Source organism: Periplaneta americana, chromosome 4 (genome assembly GCF_040183065.1).
Source record: "Periplaneta americana isolate PAMFEO1 chromosome 4, P.americana_PAMFEO1_priV1, whole genome shotgun sequence".
Taxonomy (NCBI): domain Eukaryota; kingdom Metazoa; phylum Arthropoda; class Insecta; order Blattodea; family Blattidae; genus Periplaneta; species Periplaneta americana.
The window spans coordinates 66,657,033-66,676,972 of record NC_091120.1 but is presented as its reverse complement, the minus strand read 5'-3'; the positions used below and the strand labels follow the sequence as shown (position 1 = coordinate 66,676,972).

Sequence of the window (19,940 nt, the reverse complement as noted above, 5' to 3'; positions counted from 1 at the left end):
CATCCAATAAGATTGAAAAGCAAATAGCGAGAGACCAAAGAAAGATGAAGTAGCACTTTCCATCTAGCAACAGGACATGACTGCTTAGCAGAACACATCCACTGAATTAATATTTGCAATTAAGCAAAATGCTCAATATACAATGAACAAGCAATATCCATCCTACTGTGAAAAACTTGTTTCTGAGAAACAAAGAAAGTTCCGAATGGCTAGAGGACCCCAAAAGCATGACGACACTGGAAAAAGGATTAACTGAACATTTCTCATCGAACCCAGAGATGGAATTTTCCACACTGCTAGACTAGTACAGTCCAAGATCTTCAGCAACCATATTGCTAAGTGTTAAACCAACCACATTATCCATATATATTTATTTCTTCTGGTGCAGATTAGTCATTACAAGTAACCAACTACTTAAGAAGTTATACATAAGCTGGCATATCAATTGTTCTTTTCTTCTTCAGAAGTTTTTCTAGTCTTCATTTACCTGTTTACAAAATCCTACTGCTTATGTAGTGTAAATTTAACTAATGTTGTTAGCTCTACCTGAATTATTTAAGTATATGTACTTGTTTTTCATGGAAGATAAAAAAAAAAAAAAAAAGAGTCATCACCAAAGAAGGAATTCCGAGTTTGGAGTCCATTCATTAGTTATGACACCGAGTGTATGTTTGTTTATAGTTTTCATGAAATACTCACCTATTACTAACTTAGCTCCCTCTGTAACCACGCCTTTTGTTAATAACCCCCCGACGACTGTGCCAACTTCTGGTACCCGGAAAGTCTCGTCAATTTGAAATTCACATAATTCCTGTAATTGATAGAATATAAAGAATATTCTATATTACAAATATGAACAATGAAATTTAATACGATTTTTATTTTTTTGGTAGGACAATATAGACTGGCTGATAGTTTGCTGCAAGGTTGTTACAGCAAAGCAACTCTAAATAATTTAAATTAACAGTATACATACATACATAAAGATTAATTTTATTTGGTCCTACATAACATATCTGTTATGGGAACAATGGTTATTGGAAGAGAAAAATTTGCTCTGCTGCCAGGGATCGAACCCGGATCCTTGGTTCTATGTACCAAACACTCTAACCACTGGGCTAAGCCGAAGTTCAATCCACAGCACTGGATCGAATCCCCCTCCTCTAGTGATTTTCCCTTTGTGGCCTGACTCCATGTTCGACATATATTAATTCAACTGCCATTATACAAGGAGCGCACTCAATTGAGTGACTTGGTGGCCGTCTTTACATAGATTCTTTGCCCAACATTGCATATTACTGAGGAATCCTGGCCACCAAGTCACCTTACCTTTTTGTTAGTTAGCAGGTTTACACTCTAAGCCAACGATATCTATTCTAAACTTATTACCAGTAATTACTAAGAAATATTCAATATCGGGGTTACAAAATGAAATTTTTGTCATAGTCCAAAGGGAATGGAAGTGTTTATTTAATCTTAATAGAAAACATGGTTGTGGTCAGTAGGAATCAGAAAGTAGAAAAAAAGCAGTAAGTCATAACTGTACACCTCTTTAAAAAATCGCACTCTTTTTTAATGGTAATGGATAATCAGACCAGTTAATCAAGAGATGGATAATCAAGATTCTATTGCTTATAAATGTTCAGTTATTAACAATTTTAACTTAAATCATTTCAATTTTTAATGAAATGGATGCATGTTACAAACCTGTTCTAACCGCTCTTTCTCCTTGATGCTTATCCCTGGTGGAAGGACATGTAGGAACTTGGTAAGTAGTTCAAGACCCTCTCCTGTCACATTCGATACACAAAATATTGGTACAATATTCTCTGCTAATTGGTTGGAACCAGCAGTAATTACATCATCTTCGTTCTTCACCACAAGTGGAACCTTCAGAAAGAGAAACATATAGCATTAATATGAGTAAATAAAAGATCAGTAATAATTTTATTAGTTTCATGTAAGTGGGGAGTTCAGAAAGTGATTATAACCAAGCTTTTATTAGATCAGTGTCTGGTGTAAACAAAAACTATTTATCAAGTCATTTTTCTGCACAGACACCATAGCTATTCAGCTTTATTCCATACTGTTGCAAAAATCAACTTCTATGGTTATCTAGCATCTGAGTGAGATGAAGATGATAATGCCAGCAAAATGAGTCCAGAGTCCAGTCGTCGTCGTCGTCCTCATCATCATCATCATCCTCGTCGTCGTCGTCGTCGTCGTCGTCGTCGTCGTCGTCGTCGTCGTCGTCATCATCATCATCATCATCATCATCATCATCATCATCATCAGGCTCATTTTAAGGCAATTATCTATTTTAGAGAACAGTAGTATTTCCTTTTTTTAATTTTTCAGAAATGAGATATTGTTTAAATTGTTGGAAAATTATGTAATATCATAAAGGTGTTTTCATTGCATTATAAGATGAGGTACACTAACAAAATGCTATTTATATGACAGTATTCTGTAAACTTACCTGGTTCCTAAGGAATCACAAAATTACTTCTTAAAAGTTCTAAGTACAGTAACATAAAATATCTAAAAATGAACTTGACATTTCAGATCCCAAATATTCGAGACTTAATTGTTCTATATCCACCACTTTTAACACTCTGCACCACTTAAGAATTTAGTTATAATAACAATTTTCTAGTGTTAAAATGAAAACTTACTTACTCACTGGCTTTTAAGGAACCCGGAGCTTCATTGCCGCCCTCACATAAGCCCGCCATTGGTCCCTATCCTGAACAAGATTAATCCATCTCTATCATCATATCCCACCTCCTTCAAATCGATTTTAATATTATCTTCCCATCTATGTCTCGGCCTCCCTAAAGATCTTTTTCTCTCAGGCCTCCCAACTAACACTCTATATACAATTCTGGATTCACCCATATGTGCTACATACCCTGCCCATCTCAAACGTCTGGATTTAATGTTCCTAATTATGTAAGGTGAAGAATACAATGCGTGCAATTCTGTGTTGTGTAACTTTCTCCATTCTCCTGTAACTTCATCCCTCTTAGCCCAAATATTTTCCTAAGCACCTTATTCTCAAACACCCTTAACCTATTTAACCTATGTTCCTCTCTCAAAGTGACAGTCCAAGTTTCACAACCATAAAAAACAACTGGTAATATAACTGTTTTATAAATAATTAACTTTTCACATTTTTTGACAGTAGACTGGATGATAAAAGCTCTCAACCGAATAATAACAGGCATTTCCCATATTTATTCTGTGTTTAATTTCCTCCCGAGTATCATTTATATTTGTTACAGTTGCTCCCAGGTATTTGAATTTTTCCACCTCTTCAAAAGATAAATTTCCAATTTTTATATTTCCATTTCGTACAATATTCTCGTCACGAGACGTAATCATATACTTTGTCTTTTCGGGATTTACTTCCAAACCCATCTCCTTATTTGCTTCAAGTAAAATTCCCATGTTTTCCCTAATCGTTTGTGGATTTGCTCCTAACATATTCACGTCATCTGCATACAAAAGCAGTTGATGTAACCCGTTCAATTCCAAACCCTCACTTTAATATCTACCCACATATTATCATCCCTGTTCATTTATTATTATTAACATATTTCTCTTTCCTTCACCTCATCTTGTCTAAATCTCATAATCTATTTTGTAGTAATATATTCATATATTACATATTTCCCGTTTAATTCATAACACTGTTATCTATCCTTCTCTATCTATCTTTTTCTATTCTCTTTATCCTAACTAGACTGTCTTCCTTCCCTTATCTTCTTTTCTATTACATATTGCATATTCCTTTCACTAATTATTATTATTATTATTATTACTATTATTATTATAATCACCATCATCTTCTATTTCTATTCTCAATATCACCCCTACTCTTATTTCTCCCTCCATGATATATTATAAGTCAATCTGTTGATCAATTGGTCGTCAGTTAGCCACTTCTGTTTCGCTATTTTTGTCCATCCAACTGTCTGCTCATCGCTCTCAAACATAAGCACATGAAATCGTTGTAGTTCATTACCTTTCGACAACCTGCAGACTTGAGCATGGTCTCCAGACTGAGAAGTGTGTCAGCAGGTGCTGTCACATCTGTCTTTGTGATTGTTATGAAGAATGGCACATCAAGTGCAAGTGCTAAAGCAAGATGCTCGTACGTCATTCCAACAATCCCAGCACTCCCACTGACAACCAGCATCACATGATGGGGTGAGTACCCTGTTAGTCCCAGGACTGTTGTTCGCAGGTACTTGCGATGACCAGCCAGATCAATGAATGTGATAAGTTTCGTCGAGTTTTCACAGATCTCTTCAGCAGTCATGAATTCGCTATAGTTCACTACATGACCCTGCAAACAGATACAAAAGGTACAAATAAAATAAAAATGTAACATCGAATAGTCATTACAGCTTACTTGCCATACAAATTTACAGTGCAATTTACAACATATGTGACACATTTGTTGTGTATTGTGTCATCAGCTCTCCAGCTGTATGACTTACGTGGCTCCTGTCGCCAATATCACGTGTCTGCTTGCATTATGCTTCATGAGAGTATCATGGACAATTTCCTGAAGATGAGTTTCAATGTGTGCCAGAATCCATAAACTAATGAATATATTCAAAACCACAGGTTCAGGGCTGAATTTGGAATTTCTCGTTAGAGATATCCAACTCTTCTCCATTCTCTCCTAGGGTAGTGATCGACAGAGTGAAGAAGGAAAGATCTCTAACGAGAAATTCCGAATTGTAGAATCTGATACACTTTCACAAAAGCGGCTTTGTCTTTTGACTTTGCTTTGCATAAGATCTGAAGTTCATATGTCGTTTAAGAAGGAATGAAGCTACAAATACATCATTATCTCTTCCTACTCCTTACAGCAAACATTATTAAAACTAGTCTTATTAAAATTTTGTAATCACTCCAAATCAAAATTTTAAAATGTCTCAAACAATGAAGACCTACATACCTGCGTATCAAATCCCAGAATTTCATGAGAAATGGAGGATGTTCTCCCAGACTGAACTTCATGGAGATGTCTGAACATGTTGAGACGAGCACGACCCCGGCCATTGTCAAACTGACCCTGTGTCAAAACTCCAAGCAGCGTAGACTTGCCTGCATCTGCACTTCCCATTACAGCCACTCGAACTTCGATGTTGTGTTGATCATCCGGTACCTACATCATACATCAGTGTGCAACCATACTGCCAACTTACAGCTCACACATTGTAAAACTGACCCAACATAATACATTCTAAGTCAGAAAATCCAATAAATATACGAAACAGAGAGAGAGAGAGAGAGATAAGATAGAAAGAGCTATGTATAGAAATAAAAAAGAATGGAAGAAGAAAATTCGAAAAAAAAAGAAAGAAAGAAAAATAAAACATAAGCAAAAGGCATAAGAAATAGTATGAAACAGAAATTAAAAATAAAGGGCCAAAGGAAAAGAGAAATGGAAAGAAAATATAAGAAAAAACAGAAAAAGTAAAAACGAAAGAAAGAAAAAACGATTAAAACTAGAAAGAAAAAAAAGATATTCTGAGGATAAAAGAAACAAAGAAGCAATGAAGGATGGAAACACGAAAGGAGACAGAGAAAGAAAGAAAGAAAGAACGATAGGAGAAAAAAAAACAGAAAAGTTTCTTTTTTGCGTCCAATGTCAGGGCTCTTATCTTGCCATTGCCCGTCCTGACTCTACAAGCGGACTCATAGATGTTACTAGTGCCCAGAAGCATAGATCACTTTACTATGATGTACTGAAGTACATAATATGATATTTCCGTGCAGGAATTCTGCATTACCATATATGGTGAAGAATGGGTAGAATGGAGAAAAATTCTCTCTGGCACTGGGATTCGAACCTGGGTTTTCAGCTCTACATGCTGACACTTTATCTACTAAACCATACCAAATTCAAATTCCGATACTGGATTGATCCTTCTCAGATTAAGTTCTATCTCTCTGTTCCCCTTTGGTGGCTTATCCTCATGTATTGTGCCACAGAATTATGTGACAGTGGCACAATATTCAAAACTATGTACAGAGGTGTACTCATTATGAGTGACTAAGTGGCCGGGGTCCGACGGAACAAGACATCATCTTGAATCACGAAGTGATTACTTACGCTTATTATATTACTATGACGTACCAAAGTACTTCGTGATTCAAGACAACATCTTGTTCCGTCGGACCTTGGCCACTTAGTCACTCATAATGAGTGCACCTCTGTACATAGTATTTGACATTGTGCCACTGTCACATATTCTGTGACACAGTACATGAGGAACATGGGGAACAGAGAAGTAGAACTTCAACTGAGAAGGATTCAATCCGGCATCGGAGTTTGAATTCAGTGCGGCTTAGAGGATAATGTAGAGCTGAAAAACCGGGTTCGAATCCTGGTGCCGGAGAGAATTTTTCTCCGTTCTACCCATTTTTCACCATAGTTCACTTAGTTCGTCAGAGTATTCAGAGTACACCAAAAGTGGTGGATGTACATTACACTCGTAATGAATGATAAAGAATTTATTGTTGAGATGTTACAAAGAAATCGTAATACCTGGAGAAAACTCTCATGTTGCCTGGACCATGGACTTGCTAAACACAAGTTACAAATTCAGGGTGGATTGACTGGGATTTGAACCCAGACTCCCTGGCTTATAAACCTGTGTGCTAGCACTCAGTCACTGTGGTGGTTAAAGAAAAAATAAAGGAATAAGCAGTGAAAGAAAGATACAAAGAAAGGAATAAAATGAAAGAATGGGCCTGAATGAACGAAAAAGTTATAAAGAGAAATTAATGAAAGGAAAAAGAAAGGACTGAATGAGAAAAAGATACTGAAAGAAAGACAAAAGAAAAAGCAAAAGAAAACAAGGCACAAAAAGATATGGAAATGAAAGAAAAAAAATAAAATATTGGTAATATTTAAATAGAAATGTAGAAACAAATGGAGATAAAAATAAATACATATAAAAACAAAGTGAATAAAAGAAAGAAGGAAGAAAAGACGACAAGGATACATGGCAAATAATAAAAGTTCTACCATTTATTTATAATTCAAAATTGTATCAATCCTAAACTTTAAAAAAATACAGTAATATTAACAATTTCAACATCTGAGTACTTTTTGTTATCACTAGTAACATTACTTACTGACCAAGTTACTTGTGTAATGTCAAATGTGAGTGATTTAGCACATTACAAATGACAATCGAATCACACTTACCTTTCTCACCAAAACTTCTGCCACCTTTCTACCATTGCCATTATCATTATCCACAAGTCTCTCTCTCAAGACAGTAGTAGTGGCGCCCAACTTGTAGGCCATCTGCTGCAGAGTCTGTAAACTTGCAGTCATCTCATATTCTGCCAGTCCTGTGAGCACACCATTATCTTCTACGCCTATTTCATAAATTGCTTCACCTTGTCCCTCACGAAGTCGCCATTTCATCTACAAAAACGAACAAAACGTAATGGTAAGATCTAATGTCATTACACAAATACTATACTTACACAAACCCACACATCCATGTTGGTAGTAGGATGACATCACACGAAGTTTGTATTTGGAGATCATGTTCAATATACACACTAACAGTATTCACTCACTGGAATTCAGCTGTTAAAAATTCAGTAGTAGTTTCATATACAGTACGTCTTTATAAATTTAACTGTATACAAATTAAATATTTATATAAAGTTATCAAACCTGGGAGACATGATCAAATAACTCTCCAGGTAAGTTGCAAAATCAGTAATTATGGAAAAGTTTTGTGACTTCAGAATATAAAAATATATATATATATATATATATATTCAAGATTTATTATATAAAACATATAAATTACATCCAATATCGCTGACTATATTAAACCAAAAGACTTCAAACTTCAGCAATGACATGATGAAATAAATGCCCACACAACAGTAAGTTCGTAATCAGCATAATTACATGCATATACTTCAATATTCAAAACTAACCATTTTTGTTTAATTCTGAAACGTGGTTTCTGCCAGATGCTTTTCCAATTCACTGTGGCCTAAAGCAAGGAGATGCACTATCACCTTTATTTTTTAACTTTGCTCTAGAATATGCCATTAGGAAAAACCAGGAGTTTGGAATTGAATGGGTTACATCAGCTCCTTGTGACCAGAATATTGTACGAAATGGAGATATAACAATTGGAAATTTATCCTTTGAAGAGGTGAAAAAATTCAAATTACTTGGAGCAACAGTACAAATATAAATGATACTCGGGAGGAAATTAAACACAGAATAAATATGAGAAATGCGTGTTACTACTCGGTTGAGAAGCTTTTACCATCCAGTCTGCTCTCAAGAAAGCTGAAAGTTAAAATTTATAAAAAAATTATATTACCAGTTCTTCTGTTTGGTTGTGAAACTTGGACCCTCACTTCGAGAGAAGAACAGAGGTTAAGGGTGTTTGAGAATAAGATGCTTAGGAAAATATTTGGGGCTAAGAGGGATGAAGTTACAGGAGAATGGATAAAGTTACATAATGCAGAACTGCATGCATTTTATTTTTCACCTGACATAATTAGGAACATTAAATCCAGATGTCTGAGATGGGCAGGGTATGTAGCACGTATGGGCGAAATGCATATAGGATGTGAGTTGAGAGGCTGAAAGGAATAAGACCTCGAGGAGGCCGAGACGTAGATAGGAAGATAATATTAAAATGGATTTGAGGGAGGTGGGATATGACAGTAGAGACTGAATTAATCTTGCTCAGGATAAGGACTGATGGCGGGCTTAAGTTATGTGAGGTTGGCAATGAACCTCCGGGTTCCTTAAAAGCCATAAGTAAGTAAAGATACAAAATAGTAACATTTCGTTTCATGTTGCAATGCACTTAATAAATATGTTTGTTCAAATTTGTTTAGACTTCACGTTTTAAGAAATGTTTATATTAAAAATGAGCTCTTAGCTACAGCCAAATTCCAGCAATTATTATTATAATAAGGAAATTGCAAAGTATGCAAGCTACCTGCTGCTTACTAGATACAACATTACACCATAGTCCAACTATACTTCTTCTAATTCTGATAGTGTACATACCTGTGTTACAAGATGTTCAAATCGCTGCTTGGATGGGTTGACCAATTTGAGTTTATACTCAACATTGCCAACCTGGGGTTCTGGTGGCAGTTGATCTGTGAAGTCATCATGTACATCACCAGATTCATCTGCTGTAGATGGGTCAAACAGTCCAAGAAAGTCCATCAGGTCCTGCAAAGAAATATAATGTTCCACTGTTTACACTCTGGAGTACATCATACATCAATAGTTCATTACTTTGTGGGGATAAAACGAAAATGTGACTAATACATAAATGAACACAATCAATGCTTTATTTCACAGAAAAACAAATCGTTTAGATTACAAATAGGATTAAAAGTTAGAAGTTCTCGTATATTATTGTATTCCATCTCATTGTTACAGGGCGTTGATATAAGCTTTTTTATTTTCATACTGTTCTTTAATGATTTTATAAGGAAAAAAGGCTGCCTTCTATTGTCAGCCCTATATAATACATACAATGATGAAACAAAGTACCGGTAATTTTGCAGACGATGTAGATAGAGAAATATAATTAACTACTGTACTATTTTAAGTGTTTTCTCACGATCAGACATATTTCCATGTTTACGATGTTTTATTCTTAGTATGTGTATAATCAGAAAACATAATTTACAAATATCACCATGTACTAAGTACGACAGTGGCATTTCAAGGTCAAAATCATCAAAGTAAAAGATTGCAACAGACAACGAAATCATAAAATAGGTTCAGCTTTCTATTATGTAGGCTGTAACTAAGAACAGGCAGAGCAATCCATTAAATACTTAAACATAAGACCTTAAAAGAATCGAAATTTTCAAAATGAAATATTAACAATACAAATGTTGACGTTCAGATGTGAAAAATCGGACATTTTGTCACTATAACACAGGCATGTCAGAAACGAGGCACTGAATGTGCAGTATATGTGCGCGGGATCGCCTGTCTGTGCAGATTGCGTCATTCACGTGCTGCTCTTACCAGTTCTTAGCTGGAGGGGTGTAAAAGAATCTATTCTGCGCTTCTGGTGTTGGATTAAAAATTAAAGATAAATTACTGGAAGTATATCAACATGATACATTGATGTGACATGGAAGATTTTCCATTATATTTTTCCAGAAAATGTTTCCGTCTTTGGAAATAGTTTCTTTCTTGCTCCCTTACAACCTCAAGAGCCTCACAGGTATTCCTCGCTCAGTAGTTTTATAACTTAACAGCTTATCAAAATGGAAGTCGTAAGTCGTTTAACCTTTGACGGCAGTGTGAGAAGAAACTCAAGTTTGTCTTGCCTTGATAATAGTCCTACTGATTAAGAAATAAGCGTTGTCGAATATATTCTGAAAACTTTACTAATTTAATCTAAACGTCCACAACATTATTAGCTTGACATGGGGTGATGAAATCCTATCGTTTTAAAATAATTATTAGCTATATTTGATTCAGGAAAAATTAATAATTATTTTCTATGATTCCTGATTTCTCGTCTTCGTTATGTCTGCGGACTCACTTTATTTTTCGTAACGCGTTCACATTCACAGGTCAATCATTCACCATATTCAAAACAAGTGTAAAGATACTCATTGTGGTCTGTGATTTTCTAAGAAAATTAATTATTTTCAAATCCTAATCGCTTTTGAATTGCGCGTGTACAGTTTTTTGAGTGAGTGTAATTCAAAAGTACGCATTGACTAAATGGTAGTATTTGAGCAGCAAATAATTCTTCCACTTATCAGAATAAGAGATGATTTTATAATTTTATAAAACTTAGCTACATAAATAAGTTTAAAAAATGGTTAATAATAATAAGGAAAGAAAATGCAGTAAAATGTATAAATTGAAGGGAAACCAGCATATGTAATCATAATGTAGTTTTAATAATTTGTTTCTTGCACACTAAACACTGTGCATCTCCACGATATTCTGCACTGAGAAACATGTAGCGCCAATCGGGATTGAATCGACTGAAGGATTTTCGTTTTTCTGGGTTGCAGGACCTACTGTGTTCCTGGAACGATAACTTCTGCTACTGCAGGTACCGTACTGTATAGCCTGTCGCGCTTCCCTCCACACTGATTCACTCCCTCCAGGTAGGGGAATAGGAAACGTACAGTGCACAGAGACTATTGTACAATGTGCAGGGTTTTGACATGCCTGCTATAACACGAAGCAGAAACTAAAATAATTAAATTCCTGAGATTGACAGATAACATAAAATCAGAAGGGACATAAGTGAGACATAAAAAAGGGGGGAGGGGAGTCAAAATTATGGGTGATGATGGAAATATGGTACTTAAAAAATAAAACTCTCATTTTCATCCTTCAAATGTAGTAAAAAGAAAACCCTGGGATAAATAAAAGACAGTGTTCTGTCTCGTAACTAACAGAATGGTAACTAGGGGGACACAAAAATAATGGATTGTAGCTATTTCTACGTGTATTAAGCTTAACATAATGTTAATCAACTTCTTACACAATACATAAAAATATGACATAGGCTAATTTTAATTTTAAGCATTATTTTGTAAATGGGTCGTAAGTAGAAACATGATTAAACTATATAGCTCCTATATATAATACAATTAAACGCCAGTCTAAACTGCTTTTAGTTAAAAACACGCACATATTTGAAACACTATAAAAGTTTGAAAGTAAATACAGTACAAAAGATGTTGTATAAAAATTACTAACAATAAATATTCATTTTCTTTTAAAAATAATTACTTCAATTTTTGTGTACCTCAATTTTAATTCTTCCTGATGCTACCCAAAATAGTAGCCTAATTCATAAACAATTAAAAAAAAACAATTTGAACGAGGAAAGAGGAGAGCATGTATGGGCACATACAAAGTAAATAGAATCAAGATTTAAATCAGCACATTCTATTAATGAACACAAAAGTGTTATCGAAACAAACACTAAATTAGAAACCAAAAGTATGAGAAATATTGTATGATTTACAATTTTCCAAAATCACAAAGGGCTCAATGGCTTAAACTACAGAAAGGGAGCATTCAAATAATTAAGATATTTAAAAAATTTGTATCTAAATGTTTATTATGTGCCTGGGATGTTACTAATTTGTCATAGTATACCTATACCTACTATACACATTTAGCAATAAGATCACTTACTTATATTTACATATTGCCTAGTTAAAAGTCCACTTTTTAAGCATATATGCCTCCACATAAAGATTTTGTAAGTTGTGGCTCATCAACTAACAACTTCTGAATAAAGTGACTGGGGCTTCGATTCCTTATAGATTTTATGGGAGCTATTGTGAACAAAAGACTACGACACAGATTTTCTTGAAGAATTTTTTTTTTTTCATTTACACTTCATTATTATCATATCGACCCTGAATGGTCTCGTTAGTTAACAAAACACTTTTAGATAGTTACCTACACTTAATTTATATATTCAAATTTCGTTTGCCTACGTAAAAACACGTTACTTTAATTTTAGAAAACCTTGGAATTATGATATAATCTCTAGTTTAAAACAAAGAAATTTTATTAAAAATCTATTATCCAAACAGCAAAGATCACCTTAAACTAATCTCCACTTCCTTTTCCTTTACACGAATCGGTCATTGTTAAAGGGCACTAAGTCATTTCTTTCAGTATTGTAATAACCAAAAGAAAACTGTTCTACTAGCTTAACCGATTCACATGTATGGGTACATGTCATTATATTAAACTTACACTTCAAAATCCACTCCTAATAATCTCTTTAAATGTTGGCTTATCAATTCACAAAAAGTTTTTTTTTTTTTTCACAAAAAATGTTTTTTTTTTCTCCACTACTAAATTTTATGCAATAAAATCACATGGTTATCTTACGCAAACTATATCTATGTTTTTAACATCTGTCTTATCTCTGCACTTCCACACAACACTACCACATGTTAAAAAATAACTGAGACGTAACTGTCAAACTGACAGTAACTGCATGTTATACTTGTCTGCACTGCTCACATAACAAGATTCTTCTTCATAACAAACGAACTGTAGGAAATAGTGAAAGTTAAGTGAATGCCCCGGATCTATGCTCATACATGCAATCAGCTGGCAGCTCTCTTACAGACTGACTGAAATCTGTATCAATGACCCACTTATGCAACAAGTACTGTAACTTTCTTCCAGTTAAACAAGCAAATATGTTACAGTACCACGAAAAGAGTAATTAAAACTGGAAAAAGCCATGATGCAACAATATGAAATAAAAGATGTTATACTAGTACATAAACAACGGAAGTCTCAATAGAAAATAGACGTGGTGCAACATTGTGCAAAGATAGGCTATCAGTAATGTGATTGACTGTAAGAGATTTCAGCATATAACATCACTTAAAAAGTATTGTAGTTACAGACATTCAAGTAAATATGTATAAAAATATATATATAGGCTAATCATAACATATTCTGAGGAAATAAAAACTGAATGTTTTATTAATAATCAAGAGAGAAATATAAATTCATGGAAGACTCACAAAATCATACAAAACAAAAGAAGTACGAAGACGAACTGAAATAATATAGGATTTTAGCTGTGCCAACAATGTTATTTGGCCCAGAGTGATTGACATAAATAAAAATGTCATGAAAATTACTTGTACATTATTATCCTCACGTTTTACTGTTTCGCAACAATTCAGTTCTAAGTCATGTTATCAATGACATTCCTGTTCCTGGTTTATTTTCTTTAACCATACATCAAAAGACGTACCTATATAAATGACCATAATCAGCACATAAGTAAGAAGATGAATTTCCATTGTCTGTATTGCACATTAAGGAACTTTATCTGAAAAATAAGATTCTCGACTTCTATTTAAAAATGTTAACGTTTAAATAGACAAAAGTAATTAATTTTGTGCAAAATAGTGATATACTGAATTCACTTTTAATAGTCTATTTTCCTATTTATAAAAATCTGCAAACAAAATGTATAGGCCTATAAGTATTCAAATTGTAATCGTGGTTTATAGTGAAATTCCCATAATACCTACTCCGAAGGTCAGTTGTAAAACAATACTATACTATGACTATTCACCCGGGTAAGGTAAGATAAGACAAACACACCCACATCAACAAACCTCTCTAGACTTCTAAACAACACCAAGTGCTCTGTGTCTTTAAGCTAGGACGCCTACTTCTAACTTCAAAACAAACATCAGCTGTGGGGAAATATCTGAGATGGGTGCCAGGTCTTTTGGCAACAAGAGCTCCCAACCTTGTTGTGATACAGAAATTTCATTCTAAAAATATGCACCAACTGTTGGGCAACAGTACACAGGGAAACTGTCACTCTTACTACTAAATACTATGATTACATATAAAATTTAAGCAAGCAAATTTATTCTACATAAATTATAGGCCTACCCGATTATAAATTGTTGCATAGGTACTGGTAATTATATACCTCCAATGACACTTAATAAATGAAGGGTTCAGAACCATAGTGGGCCAAGTGCCATTTACTAAAATCGTAGAAAACAAGGGTTAAATGAAGTTATTATCATAATTCAATGGAAACATATAGCAAATAAAATAAAGTATACACATTAAAACTAAATGATATATCAACCTTCATTAAACTATGGCATTCACTTAACTTTAACCCTTGTTTTTAATAAGTGGAGCTTGGCACACTTTGGCTCTTAACCCTTCACATAAACGAATTTCATATAGGCCTACGACATAAAATAAGTTCAGGGAACTAATATCAATCATTCTACTGCCCTATTTTAACATTAAGATTTGAATATTTTAAATTATATTTCAAAGTGATAATATAGATAGATTTATTGAGAGAGAGAGAGAGAGAGAGAGAAACTCATCCGGCCTTAATTAAGGATGACCACAAGGATCCGGAAATTAATAGCAAACAAATACAATTAATTAAATATGAATAGTGTTATAAAAATAAAGTGTAATAATTAAGCACCATTGATTATCAATTGTAAAATAAAATCTTAGAAGATGACTAAATTATACTGATAAAAAAAGATTTTATTTTAAATTAGCATATCCTTAATTAAGGCCTTCTGAGTGGTATAAATGAAATTGTATAATCTGCAGGGAATCTTTGAGAATTTGCGAGATGATTTTTTGAATTTCAAGAGATGATATTGATAATCGTTTTAAAAAATGATATGTAAATTTTGGTAAAGAACTCCGAGCACCAAAAAATAAACCTGTCACTGACCAATTGAAGAGACGGATGTTATACTTGGCACTAAGGTAGGGAATACAAGGTTCATAAATGGCCCTCTTTTCCTGATCAACCTGATGAGCTTGGTTTAGATCTCTCTCCATGCGTATAGTTGGATCTATGATAATAGCCTTTTGTTGTTGCCTGTTTATTGCTATTATATCTGCTCTTCTGTGAGAGTCGTCTTCAGAAATGCAGTGGACCTCTTCATGAACTTCCCAACCCTTGTTCCGAAGAAGACAGTACAAACTTAATAATTTAAAAATGATCTATATAGAAAAAGTAGTTATACATAAAAAATATACAATTTCCTAAACTAATTAATCTATCGCAAATCTCAGTAATTTATTTGTTCAAACTTTCACTTACGTCTGGTTTTAGTGTATGTTTAAAAAGTGGTAATATAGGCTTTTAAGATAAAACTTCAATAGACATGGGGATGATTATCATCAGAAAACAGGCATTTATTTTCCTCTCTTAGGATTTTAGGTATGTCTATTCATACAAATTCATTTGTGCTATTGGTACTTCCAGAAATGAACTTAAATGTGAGTGACAAATGACCGCTAAAATTTACTAGAGCCCTCTCATTAAGAAAATGGTCATTTATGTGCCACCATAAATCTACCACATGGTCCTCCGAGCTTTTGTTATCCTTTCAAAGGAAACTATTCTAGGTATATTTATCGACCTTAAAAAATCCATCACCCTCAGGTTTGAACATTCCAGCATGGACACAAGGCTACTGAGGATGACTAATGAATCAGGAAGTGCGTTATTTGTAACTGATTAAAATGATTCAAAATCCTTGAAAGAGTGAGGATGGTAGAGACCAACAGGCCAAATACTTTTTAATTTTGTATAGTTCGCTTTGTTTTTAGCAGCCATTTATAATACATTTCAAGACTAAAATTATAAGCTTCCTGCTTTTACAATCCAATATTCTAACCAGAGAATGGCAAAATTATAAAATAAATTATATTCATGATGTATCAAAAGGGAGTATTAAAAAATACCGTACTGAATTTCATACAAAAAATACATTCCTCCACAGCTTATGATTTAGAGAAATGAAATAAGTTTTACCTATTTGAAATACAGAAGCAGCAAATCTAAGTAGTTTGTAAACAACAAAAAACGGAGTATTTGTGGTTCTGTTGAGGATTACAATTTGTAATACACTTAAATACCATATCTGTTGGCTTATGGTAAGACACATACATCAGTGTACATGACATACAGATAGTAGATAGATACCAAAAGAATCCAACTTTCGATATCTAAGATGCAAGCTCCTCTTATAGGATGACAAAGGTACCGGTATTTTAAAATTAAGTCATTACATTAGAATTAATATTTCGTAAGTCACGACAAATAACTGCACATGAAAACTGCATATCGTATTTTTAAGTATGTAACACTTGTTTACGAATGCTATCACATGACAGACTGGCATTTACATTAAGTATGGTGCAGGCAATAAACGTGCCTCAAATGGAAATCTGTCATCTACAATGATCATAAACAATACAACTTATGTTTCAAGTTGCTATGAAAGAATTCCACTCTGCAAGGTCAAGCCACTTGTTTAACATTTACTGTGAGGTATTTCATTACATTGCAAATGTCCAAGTCAAGACAAGGTTAGTTGTTTGGCAATACCTACAGATATCTATCCCTGGACTTTGCTAGTCTGACTGTATTAAGGTATACCTGTAAGACAGACTTCATTACCCCTATGACAGGATGATCAGTAAGGGATGATTATTTGCACAGATGAACTTCTGACGTGAGTGAGAAATAGCTAGTAAATTTTGTCTGAAGTTCTCTCATTAGGAACAATATGTTTCTGTTATGTGTCATAAATTTATCACATGGTGCAGATTTGAACTTGCGATGTGATGGCAATCACAGTATCCCCTAGATTAGATTTTGGCAGAAATCAGGTTTGTGTCAACTACATAAGAAAATACAGTCTTGAAAACAATTCTAGAAGTAGACATTGCTATAGGGGAAGAGGATAGTTTGTATAGCTTCTACAGTGGCGTATTGTGAGTGATTTAATTTAAATGGTGACATGATCACAAGAGGAGTTTCTACTCCTCTTGCATGATCATGAACTACTAGGCCTATTTTAGTTTGTGTCTCTCTGTTTTTGATATAAAACTATTAGTTAATGAAAGAAAGAAAGAAAGAAAAAGAGAGAGAGAGAGAGAGAGAGAGAGAGAGAGAGAGAGAGAGGAAAGAAGACGGACAGAAAGTCTTACATAACTAACTTAGCACATTTAATTCTGCATTTGCAATCATTCATTTTGGGACTTCCTGTGAAAATGTTCTTAGCATTCAACTCTTGTAATAATTTGGCATGGTCCAATCCTAAAAACTTACTTACTTAGGTTTTAGAGAATCCAGAAGTTCAGTGCCGCTCTCACATAAGCCTGCCATCGGTCCCTATCCTGAGCAAGATTAATCCAGTCTCTACCACCATATCCCACCTCCCTTAAATCCATTTTAATGTTATCATCCCATATACGTCTCGTCTCCCCAAAGGTCTTTTTCCCTCCGGCCTCCCAAATAACATTATATGCATTTCTGGATTCACTCATGTGTGCTACATGCTCTGCCCATCTCAAATGTCTGAATTTAATGTTCCTAATTAAGTCACGTGAACAATACAATGCGTGCAGTTCTGCATTGTGTAACTTTCTCCATTCTCCTGTAATTTCATCCCTCTTAGCCCCAAATATTTTCCTAAGCACCTTATTCTCAAACACCCTTAACCTCTGTTCCTCTTGCAAAGTGAGAGTCCAAGTTTCACAACCATACAGAACAACTGGTAATATAATTGTTTTATGAATTCTAACTTTCAGCTGTTTTGAGAGCAGACTGGATGGCAAAAGTTTCTCAATCGAACAATAACAGGCATTTTCCATATCTATTCTGTGTTTAATTTCCTCCCGAGTGTCATTTATATTTGTTACTGTTGCTCCAAGATATTTGAATTTTTTCACTTCTTCAAAGGACCTCTATCAACCAAGGGGAACTTGCAAGTTTTAATTTTATGAGTATTCCCAATCTCTCTCCCCTTTTTATAAATTTTTAGAATTATGAAACATTACCAGTAGTATCTTCTCATACAAAGAAAACTGTTTGCATATGAAGGTTTATTTGCTTTAGCTTTAAAGGGAAAATTAATTTGTCAGCAGATTCCCAGTAGACCTACTTATTTACACAATCCACACTTTACTTACTTGAATTGAATTGAATTTAACGGAGGGGGGGCACTATGGCCCAGCACTGCAACCTTGTTCAGATCTATTGTGCTAGCCCTCTGGTTATGCATTCCCTAACCCACACCAGCTGACCACATTAAGATTCTCTGTACCAGGTTTCGAGCAGGCAACCCCACTCGTCCCTAGGCCAACCCCTTCTATGCATTGCTGGCCAGCATTCAGGGAACACTACGGAATGATAATGAAATGGAGAAATGGTGACGGAATGATGTAAATGCCTAATTTGGGGAAAAGCAGGAGAACCCCAGGAAAAACCCCAACTGCGATCTTGTCCGCCACAAGTGTCACTATGGATTTTTTCAATGAAAAAATCCCAGACCTGACTGGGAATCAAACCCCGGCCACCTGCATGACAGTCTGAAGGTCTGACCATTCAGCCACCACAGAGGGTTTACTCACTTAATCTTAAATACATTATTTGCTCACAAATCACAAAATCATTTCACCGTAATCTCAATCCACTTCACCTCAAAGTCTGTGTAGTAATAAATTCAACCAATACAATTTCCTCGTAAGCAAGTTCAGGAGAAAAGGGAAGTCCCACAATTAACAAAATAATACTCATACAACTGCCTTAGCCAATCATATTTCTACGAGAAAAAGCTGTAAGAAAACTGTGGAAGAACTGTCACATAATATCTGGTAAAATTTTCTCTTCTCTTATAGCAGTGAAGAATATGATAAAAATGGAAAGCCACATTTTTATTTTTGTTCAGAAATGTAATTCTAAGAAAATGTTTCACTCAAATTGTAAATATCTACAAATTAAAATAGAAGGTGAAATGAAAGAAAAGGTTTAGTTAAAAAAAAAAATTTTTTAATCCTTAAAAACAATGAATTTAGGATAAATTATCTCTGTATCCCCAGATGGCACTCAAATTCCCTACAACTAGTGACAAATGCTTAGAGTTGGCAACACTGATCATTGTACGACTATTCTCAATAAAATACAATGAAAGTATGTGGCATAATATAAATTAATTTTTTAAATGGTTGATTCAACTGTAAATTTACAGATAGGCTATGAAATATCACTTCTTAGCCATCGATATAAGATATTACTTTTGTCTTTGAATTGTATATGCGCTTATCCTATAACATAGTTTACATCGATTCATGTCTTTGTATTGTATTATATTTATTAACATTCCATGGTATTCATACATTGCTTATAGTTAGAATATGGAACAAGTCAAAAAAATTAATACTACTATAAAATCTTAATTTATAGTCACAGTTTAGATGAAATATATACAGACGAGACTTATAATATAGTCTACTAGTACAACACAAAGTTTTAGTATCAATTTCATGAAGTGTTATTGAATGTCATGAATTC

General features: G+C 34.2%; 1 protein-coding gene across 4 annotated transcripts in view; it reads right to left on the bottom strand.

The window, feature by feature from the left end:
* Nucleotides 1-19,940, bottom strand: part of LOC138697848 (GTP-binding protein 2) — a 51,784-nt gene that overhangs the window by 22,061 nt on the left and 9,783 nt on the right. Inside the window, exons 1-7 of one of the 4 annotated variants that reach the window (XM_069823415.1) lie at nucleotides 14,191-14,265; nucleotides 9,089-9,259; nucleotides 7,235-7,459; nucleotides 4,973-5,182; nucleotides 4,028-4,351; nucleotides 1,708-1,890; nucleotides 700-811 (exon numbers count right to left, since the gene is read on the bottom strand). In XM_069823415.1, coding sequence (XP_069679516.1) covers nucleotides 700-811; nucleotides 1,708-1,890; nucleotides 4,028-4,351; nucleotides 4,973-5,182; nucleotides 7,235-7,459; nucleotides 9,089-9,253 — 1,219 coding nt within the window. In that variant the 5' untranslated portion in view covers nucleotides 9,254-9,259; nucleotides 14,191-14,265. Of the gene's footprint in view, nucleotides 1-699; nucleotides 812-1,707; nucleotides 1,891-4,027; nucleotides 4,352-4,972; nucleotides 5,183-7,234; nucleotides 7,460-9,088; nucleotides 9,260-12,796; nucleotides 13,276-14,103; nucleotides 14,266-19,940 lie in introns of those variants that run through there. The other 3 variants (XM_069823413.1, XM_069823412.1, XM_069823411.1) reach the window with 3 other exon arrangements.